This window comes from Coregonus lavaretus (genome assembly GCF_964263955.1).
Source record: "Coregonus lavaretus genome assembly, chromosome: 10".
In the NCBI taxonomy this organism is placed as follows: Eukaryota; Metazoa; Chordata; class Actinopteri; order Salmoniformes; family Salmonidae; genus Coregonus; species Coregonus lavaretus.
In genome coordinates this window covers 6,152,073-6,162,085 of record NC_139997.1, presented here as the reverse complement: position 1 = coordinate 6,162,085, position 10,013 = coordinate 6,152,073, and the positions used below count along the sequence as shown (strand labels likewise).

At 43.0% G+C, this 10,013-nt stretch overlaps 1 protein-coding gene across 1 annotated transcript in view; it reads right to left on the bottom strand.

The window, feature by feature from the left end:
• ccbe1 (collagen and calcium binding EGF domains 1) overlaps positions 1-10,013 on the bottom strand; it is a gene marked incomplete at its 3' end in the record, with an annotated part of 81,904 nt that overhangs the window by 24,868 nt on the left and 47,023 nt on the right. Inside the window, exons 3-5 of the mRNA XM_084169845.1 lie at positions 7,867-7,919; positions 6,729-6,863; positions 3,695-3,832 (exon numbers count right to left, since the gene is read on the bottom strand). Coding sequence (XP_084025971.1) covers positions 3,695-3,832; positions 6,729-6,863; positions 7,867-7,919 — 326 coding nt within the window. The remainder of the gene's footprint in view (positions 1-3,694; positions 3,833-6,728; positions 6,864-7,866; positions 7,920-10,013) is intronic.

The window sequence follows — 10,013 nt, the reverse complement described above, 5'->3', positions numbered from 1 at the left end:
ATGTCACAGCCTTATTCTAAAATGGATTAAATAATTGTTTTTGCCTCAGCAATATACACACAATACCCCATAATGACAAATTAAAAACAGGTCTTTAGAAATGTTTGCACATTTATTACAAATTAAAAACAGAAAAACGTATTTACATAAGTGTTCAGACCCTTTCCTATGAGATTCAAAATTGAGCTCAGGTGCATCCTGTTTCCATTGATCATCCTTGAGAGGTTTCTACAACTTGATTGGAGTCCACCTGTGGTAAATTCAATTAATTGGACATGATTTGGAAAGGCACACACCTGTCTATATAAGGTCCCACAGTTGACAGTACATGTCAGAGCACAAAACCAAGCCATGAGGTCGAACAAATTGTCCGTAGATCTCTGAGACAGGATTGTGTCGAGGCACAGATCTGGGGAAGAGTACCAAAAATTTGCTGCAGCATTGAAGGTCCCCAAGAACACAGTGGCCTCCATCATTCTAACATGGAAGAAGTTTGGAACCACCAAGACTCTTCCTAGAGCTGGCTGCCCGGCCAAACTGAGCAATCGGGGGAGAAGGGTCTTGGTCAGGGAGGTGACCAAGAACCCGATGGTCACTCTGACAGAGCTCCAGAGTTCCTCTGTGGAGATGGGTTATCCTTCCAGAAGGACAACCATGTCTGCAGCACGCTACCAATCAGGCCTTTATGGTAGAGTGGCCAGACGGAAGCCAGTCCTCAGTAAAAGGCACATGACAGCTCACTTGGAGTTTGCCAAAAGGCACCTAAAGGACTCTCAAACCATGAGAAACAAGATTCTCTGGTCTGATGAAACCAAGATTGAACTCTTTGGCCTGAATGCCAAATGTCACTTCTGGAGGAAACCTGGCACCATCCCTACGGTGAAGCATGGTGGTGGCAGCATCATGTTGTGGGGATGTTTTTCAGCGGCAGGACTGGGAGACTAGTCAGGATAGAGGGAAAGATGAATGGAGCAAAGAGATCCTTGATGAAAACCTGCTCCAGAGCGCTCAGGTTCACCTTCCAAAAGGACAACAGCCCTAAGCACACAGCCAAGACAACGCAGGAGTGGCTTCGGGACAAGTCTCTGAATGTCCTTGAGGGTCCCAGCCAGAGCCTGAACTTGAAGCCCGGACTTGAACCTGATCTAACATCTCCGGAGAGACCTGAAAATAGCTGTGCAGCGATGCTCCCCATCTGACCTGACAGAGATTGAGAGGATCTGCAGAGAAGAATGGGAGAAACTCCCCAAATACAGGTATGCCAAGCTTGAGGCGTCATACCCAAGGAGACTCGAGGCTGTAATCGCTGCCAAAGGTACTTCAACAAAGTACTGAGTAAAAGGTCTGAATACTTATGAAATTTTTATATTTCAGTTTTTTGGTTTTATACATTTGCACAAATGTTACTACTTGGTACCTGTTACGGATACAGGTATCCTGTGTGTGTTTTTGTGTTTTTCCTCTCCTTCTGCCCTAATCACAGGTGTCCTTTATGTTCCTGATTGGTGCTCGTTGGGGTGTCCCACCTGTCCGACATCCGTTTGGCTGCTGATTGCTGAGGGGGACCAATCAGTGGACATTCCTCTGTTATTGCACCACCTGTTTCTGGTTTTTCACTTACACCTCCTATTGTTTTAAAAGCCAGTCAGTTGTGTTTGTTGGGAGGAGACTATTTCCGTATGTGAGTATGGATACTGTGGTGTCCTGTGTTTTGTGTACTCACTCATTTGCTGGTTACTCTGTTTGGTAACTTTGTTGTGTGTTTCTGGGAAAAGGGGGATTTAAGCAAGTTGCCCATGGGCATACATTACCCGTAGGAAGAAAACTGTCTACAAACACTAGTTAGACCTGAGCGGACCACCCACTGTAATTTTTGTATGATTAGCAGTAGCTTAGCGGTTCTTGAGGCAGGCAAGATCAGTTTAGTTTTTTTTTACATTATTGTTTCATTTCTTGGGTCCTGCTCAGCCCTTTTCCCCAAACCTTTACCGTGTGTTCAAAATAAACATTTTATGTTTGACGGTAGCTTATGGTTGTCGGTGTATTTTTTTTGTTCTCACTGTTTCCCTGTCACGATTCTAATTTGCATGAATTATGTTACGGGTCTCTTGTCCATCCACCCTAGACGTTTAAAGCCACGGGGTTCGTAACAGTACCCCTGCACATTGACTCAGTACCGGTACTTCCTGTATATAGCCATGTTACTACCTGGTACCCCTGCACATTGACTCAGTACCGGTACTTCCTGTATATAGCCATGTTACTACCTGGTACCCCTGCACATTGACTCTGTACCGGTACTTCCTGTATATAGCCATGTTGCTACCTGGTACCCCTGTACATTGACTCAGTACCGGTACTTCCTGTATATAGCCATGTTACTACCTGGTACCCCTGCACATTGACTCAGTACCGGTACTTCCTGTATATAGCCATGTTACTACCTGGTACCCCTGCACATTGACTCAGTACCGGTACTTCCTGTATATAGCCATGTTGCTACCTGGTACCCCTGTACATTGACTCAGTACCGGTACTTCCTGTATATAGCCATGTTACTACCTGGTACCCCTGCACATTGACTCAGTACCGGTACTTCCTGTATATAGCCATGTTACTACCTGGTACCCCTGCACATTGACTCCGTACCGGTACTTCCTGTATATAGCCATGTTACTACCTGGTACCCCTGCACATTGACTCAGTACCGGTACTTCCTGTATATAGCCATGTTACTACCTGGTACCCCTGCACATTGACTCAGTACCGGTACTTCCTGTATATAGCCATGTTACTACCTGGTACCCCTGCACATTGACTCAGTACCGGTACTTCCTGTATATAGCCATGTTACTACCTGGTACCCCTGTACATTGACTCAGTACCGGTACTTCCTGTATATAGCCATGTTACTACCTGGTACCCCTGCACATTGACTCAGTACCGGTACTTCCTGTATATAGCCATGTTACTACCTGGTACCCCTGCACATTGACTCAGTACCGGTACTTCCTGTATATAGCCATGTTACTACCTGGTACCCCTGCACATTGACTCAGTACCGGTACTTCCTGTATATAGCCATGTTACTACCTGGTACCCCTGCACATTGACTCAGTACCGGTACTTCCTGTATATAGCCATGTTACTACCTGGTACCCCTGCACATTGACTCTGTACCGGTACTTCCTGTATATAGCCATGTTGCTACCTGGTACCCCTGTACATTGATCAGTACCGGTACTTCCTGTATATAGCCATGTTACTACCTGGTACCCCTGCACATTGACTCTGTACCGGTACTTTGCACTGTTGGGAATGGGCTCCTAAGTAAGAATTTCTCTACAAAGTTTACACCTGTTTTATTCAGCTCATGTGACCAATAAAATTAGATTTGATTATGTAGCGTACTACTGGGACCTGGTCAAAAGTAGTGCACTATATAGGTAATAGGGTGACTTTTGGGATGCAGCCTAGAGTCCATATCATCACTGTCAGATGTGCCCCTTCAGGGCCTGTGTTCAGAAAGCATCTCAGAAGAGGAGTGCTCGTTTCGGATCAGTTTCCCCTTTTAGATCATAATGAATCATTTTATGTGGGCAGAGGGGACCTGATCCCAGAACAGCATTCCTACTCTGAGAGGGCCTGGAATGGAATAAACAGAAAAAATGTCGGCCGAAAATCTCCCCCTCACCTCTCTCCCCCTTGGTGCAGGTCTTCCCATCCTCTTCCAAGAAAAAGCCTTTCTCACACTCACACCTGTAGCTCCCTGGAGAGTTCAAACAGACCTGAGAGCACACCGTCACGTTGTTGTTGGCACACTCATCAATGTCTAGAGAGAGAGAGAGAGAGGGGAGAGAGAGAGAGAGAGGGGATGGCGGCGAGAGAGGAGGAGAGAAAGAGTGGGGGTGAAGAGGGAGAGAGAGAAAAAGAGGGGTGTGGTGAAGAGAGAGGGAGAGGGAGAGAGATGTAGAGAGAGAAAGAGGGGGGTGAAGAGAGAGGGAGAGAGAGAGGTAGAGAGAGAAAGAGGGGGGTGAAGAGAGAGGTAGAGAGAGAGAGTGGGGTGAAGAGAGAGGGAGAGAGAGCGAGAGAGAGAGAGGTAGAGAGAGAGGGGGGGTGAAGCGAGAGGGAGAGAGAGGTAGAGAGAGGGGGGGGTGAAGAGAGAGGGAGAGAGAGAGGTAGAGGGAGGGGGGGTGAAGAGAGGGAGAGAGAGGTAGAGAGAGGGGGGTGGTGAAGAGAGATGGAGAGCGAGAGGTAGAGAGAGAGAGGGGGGGTGGTGAAGAGAGAGGGAGAGAGAGGTAGAGAGAGAGAGGGGGTGGTGAAGAGAGAGGTAGAGAGAGAGAGGGGGGGGGTGGTGAAGAGAGGTAGAGAGAGAGAGAGAGGGGGGGTGGTGAAGAGAGAGAGAGAGAGAGAGAGGGGGTGGTGAAGAGAGAGGGAGAGAGAGGTAGAGAGAGGTAGGGGGTGGTGAAGAGAGAGGGAGAAAGAAAGAGAGAGGGAGAAAGAAAGAGAGAGCACAAAGACGGGCTTGTCCAACTTGTTGTATTCTTAATGCGGTCTATCGTGAGAAGTGCCATTTGAAATAAAATACAATGTCAGACTGCCAGTGTCCAAGCCTGTGAGAGAGTGCTACTAAAATAACAACACTGAAACAAAAAAGGATTTTAAACTGAAACATATTATGGAATATGTAGCTGAATATGTAGCGTAGCTGAATATGTAACATAGCTTAATATGTAGCGTAGCTGAAAATGTCCCTGAATATGTAGCTGCATTTGTAGTTGAAAATGTAGCTGGAAATGTAGCGTAGCTGAATATGTAGCTGAAAATGTAGCTGAAAATGTAGCGTAGCTGAATATGTAGCTGAAAATGTAGCTGAAAATGTAGCGTAGCTGAATATGTAGTTGAAAATGTAGCTGAAAATGTAGCGTAGCTGAATATGTAGCTGAAAATGTAGCTGAAAATGTAGCGTAGCTGAATATGTATAGTAGCTTAATATGTAGCGTAGATGAATATGTAGCTGAAAATGTAGCTGAATATGTATAGTAGCTTAATATGTAGCGTAGATGAATATGTAGCTGAATATGTAGTGTAGCTGAATATGTAGCTAAATATGTAGTTGAAAATGTAGCTGAATACTGTATGTACAGTTGAAGTCGGAAGTTTACATACACCTTAGCCAAATACATTTAAACTCAGTTTTTCACAATTCCTGACATTTAATCCTAGTAAAAATTCCCTGTTTTAGGTCAGTTAGGATCACCACTTAATTTTAAGAATGTGAAATGTCAGAATAATTGTAGAGAGAATGATTTATTTCAGCTTTTATTTCTTTCATCACATTCCCAGTGGGTCAGAAGTTTACATACACTCAATTAGTATTTTGTAGCATTGCCTTTAAATTGTTTAACTTAAGTCAAACGTTTCAGGTAGCCTTCCACAAGCTTCCCACAATAAGTTGGGTGAATTTTGGCCCATTCCTCCTGACAGAGCTTGTGTAACTGAGTCAGATTTGTAGGCCTCCTGCAGCAAAGCACCCCCACAGCATGATGCTTCCACCCCTGTGCTTCACGGTTGGGATGGTGTTCTTCGGCTTGCAAGCAACCCCCTTTTTCCTCCAAACATAACGATGGTCATTATGGCCAAACAGTTCTATTTTTGTTTCATCAGACCAGAGGACATTTCTCCAAAAAGTACGATCTTTGTCCCCATGTGCAAACCGTAGTCTGGCTTTTTTATGGCGGTTTTGGAGCAGTGGCTTCTTCCTTGCTGAGCGGCCTTTCAGGTTATGTCGATATAGGACTCGTTTTACTGTAGATGTAGATACTTTTGTACCTGTTTCCTCCAGCATCTTCACAAGGACCTTTGCTGTTGTTCTGGGATTGATTTGCACTTTTCGCAACAAAGTACGAAAAGTCTCCTTCCTGAACGGTACGACAGCTGTGTGGTCCCATGGTGTTTATACTTGCGTACTATTGTTTGTACAGATGAATGTGGTACCTTCAGGCGTTTGGAAATTGCTCCCAATGATTATCCAGACTTGTGGAGGTCTACAATTATTTTTCTGAGGTTTTGGCTGATTTCTTTTGATTTTCCCATGGTGTCAAGCAAAGAGGCACTGAGTTTGAAGGTAGGCCTTGAAATACATCCACAGGTACACCTTCAATTGACTCAAATGATGTCAATTAGCCTATCAGAAGCTTCTAAAGCCATGACATCATTTTCTGGAATTTTCCAAGCTGTTTAAAGGCACAGTCAACTTAGTGTATGTAAACTTCTGACCCACTGGAATTGTGATACAGTGAATTATAAGTGAAATCATCTGTCTGTAAACAATTGTTGGAAAAATTACTTGTGTCATGCACAAAGTAGATCTCCTAACCGACTTGCCAAAACTATAGTTTGTTAACAAGAAATTTGTGGAGTGGTTGAAAAATGAGTTTTAATGACTCCAACCTAAGTGTATGTAAACTTCCAACTTCAACTGTAGATGAATATGTAGCTGAATATGTAGCATAGCTGAATATGTAGCTAAATATGTTGTTGAAAATGTAGCTGAATACTGTATGTAGCTGGAGAGGGGGGCAACACTTACTGAAGGCCACCTGAGTAGTATCACTTGGCCATGGTTATCTTTGCTCGGTGACTGTGTTAATATAGGAGTGTAGGACCATAGAAATAGAGTTACTAGAATGGACATTCTATCTCTTATTTGTGGGACCAGGTCTCACCCAGGCAGTATGGCTTCTCTCTGTTCCGGTGACGCTCCCGGTCGTAGCGGTAACCGGGGTAACAGGTGCACACGACCCGTCCAAAGTGGTCCGTGCACTGTTGTTCACATGGGGCGCCATCGCACACGTCATAATCTGTACACACAAATCATAATCTGTACACGCATGTCATAATCTGTACATACACACGTCATAATCTGTACACACACGTCATAATCTGTACACACACGTCATAATCTGTAGACACACATAGACACTTCTATCAGAAACACAGCTAAGACTGGTATAGAGATACTCCTCTGTCTTACAAACACAGCTAGGACTGACTAGCCTGGTCCCGGATCTGTTTGTGCTGTCTAGCCATCTCCTACGGTTGACATAAGACAACACAAACAGATCTGGGACCATGCTAGACAACACCAGTTATGGATGAATAGAGCGATCACGCACAGGTCTGATTCCAGTTCCTGCCTTTTGCACATGGTTTCATACTTATTACTGATATTTATTGCACTTCACTTTCAAGTCCTTGTCTCTCATGTCTTAAAACACAATAGTAATTGGAGGACAAATAAAGTTGTATAGAATTGAAGTCTCCAGTCACTGAATACTTACTGAGTAAGATGAATGATGCCTTTCATAACAATATGATTATCATATGTCATGCTTGAAGAAAACGCTTTAACTCAAAGTAAGAAGGCACTTGCCAATGGACTCATTGTAACAAATAGGTGGCTTAACAATGACGCGTGTGAATTCAAAATGTATGGCAAAAGAGTATAAATCCCACAGTAATGAAAACTGTACTTTAAATTCACAAAACACCTGGCATGCTTTCTTACGCTCTTTCAGAAAGGTTAAAATAACAGAAAGGTTAAAATAACAGGAAGGTTAAAAGAACAGCAATATCAATCTAATCGTTTATGGGCTTAAGCCAGAGAAACAAACCTATGAACACCAGAGAAAGGTTTCCAAAAATATCTAAGCAAACACACAAGAAAGACCAAAGGAAGACATCATCTGCATCCCAAATGGCACCCTATTCCCTACACAGTGCACTATGGGGCTGGTCAAAAGTAGTTTACTATGTAGGGCATAGTGTGCCATTTGGGATGCATTTTTGGGAACGTTTCCATACCTTCAGGAATGCACTGGCCCAGCACAAATTTAAACCCCTCACAACATTTCTTCCTGAAAAAGATCAAGCAAAGCACACAAGAGTCAAGACACACCTTAAACAATCTTTCAAGTTTTGGACAGTAAAAGCTCTCGCTCTACTCATGAATACAATTTAAATGTTCATAACGATTAATAAAGCTTAGTTGTTCTGCGGCTGTGTAGGTGATTATCTGTTATAATGTCATAACCATATTCTCCTCAAGGCTGAGCCAGACATCTGTGGATGCCAGGTATTTTACTATATACACCGGTATTGATGTACGGACTGGTTTGGGTTTTTACTTTAACTTCTAGAACGGTATTTCAATGTTTGGTTTGTTAAGGGGAACGGAAACACTTCAGGAAGTAAAGCTGAGCAAAGAGATGTATTCAATCCACTAATACTAAACATGAGCTTTTAACATAGAAACTTCTCTGTTTTCAGTATTGTAATCATGAATAACGTTTACAGTACAGAATAGTTATGCACGCTCAAGTTCTCAGTTTTTTTTGTCTTATTTCTTGTTTGTTTCACAATAAAACATATTTTGCATCTTCAAAGTGGTAGGCATGTTGTGTAAATCAAATGATACAAACCCCCCAAAAATCCATTTTAATTCCAGGTTGTAAGGCAACAAAATAGGTAAAATGGCAAGGGGGTGAATACTTTTGCAAGCCACTGTATTAGAGGTATGGGTAGCGCCATCTTGAATTGCCATAGTAACGACTGATGACAATGGGTCATTGGTTGGAGTGAGCAAATTGTGAGTTTTGGCCTGGAGACTAAAAGTGAATTCTGCCACCGGGAGGCACCTCACCTCAACTGGACCTGAAAGGTTTCTCACAACTTCGACAGCTCTGTCATTGAGATCAGGACAACAATATTGAAGGACAATCACACCCTCACAGGAAACGTCCATAGATATATTGTACATACCACACATAGGTACTAGTAAAGGGCACAGGAGGCTGCTGAGGGGAGAACGGCTCATAATATTGTCCGGAACGGAGGAAATGGAATGGCATCAAACACCTGGAAACCATGTGTTTGATGTATTTGATACCATTCCACCCATTGCGCTCCAGTCATTAACACAAGCCCCTCCTCCCCAATTAAGGTGCCACCAACCTCCTGTGGTAAAGGGAATTGTAGTTCACACCAAATAGCTCAGATTGTCACTGGTCATAGTAAAGGGAATTGTAGTTCACACCAAATAGCTCAGATTGTCACTGGTCATAGTAAAGGGAATTGTAGTTCACACCAAATAGCTCAGATTGTCACTGGTCATAGTAAAGGGAATTGTAGTTCACACCAAATAGCTCAGATTGTCACTGGTCATAGTAAAGGGAATTGTAGTTCACACCAAATAGCTCAGATTGTCACTGGTCATAGTAAAGGGAATTGTAGTTCACACCAAATAGCTCCGATTGTCACTGGTCATAGTAAAGGGAATTGTAGTTCACACCAAATAGCTCAGATTGTCACTGGTCATAGTAAAGGGAATCCTAGTCTTCACCCAGTAGCTCAGATTGTCACTGGTAATTTCCCCTTTGTTGCATGCTTTTAATTTGTTTCCATTCGGACTCGTCCTTTATTAGGTTATAGGTAGTGGAATGTATTTTTAATTTTAAATTTTTATTTCACCTTTATTTAACCAGGTAAGCCAGTTGAGAACAAGTTCTCATTTACAACTGCGACCTGGCCAAGATAAAGCAAAGCAGTGTGATAAAAACAACAACACAGAGTTACATATGGGGTAAACAAAACACAAAGTCATAAATCCAACAGAAAATATATATACAGTGTGTGCGAATGTAGTAAATTATGGAGGTAAGGCAATAAATAGGCCATAGTGCAAAATAGTTACAATTTCGTATTAACACTGGAATGATAGATGTGCAAAAGATGATGTGCAAATAGAGATACTGGGATGCAAATTAGCAAAATAAATAACAATATGGGGATGAGGTAGTTGGATGGGCTAATTACAGATGGGCTGTGTACAGGTGCAGTGATCGGTAAGCTGCTCTGACAACTGACGCCTAAAGTTAGTGAGGGAGATAAGAGTCTCCAGCTTCAGAGATTTTTGCAGTTCGTTCCAGTCATTGGCAGCAGAGAACTGGAAG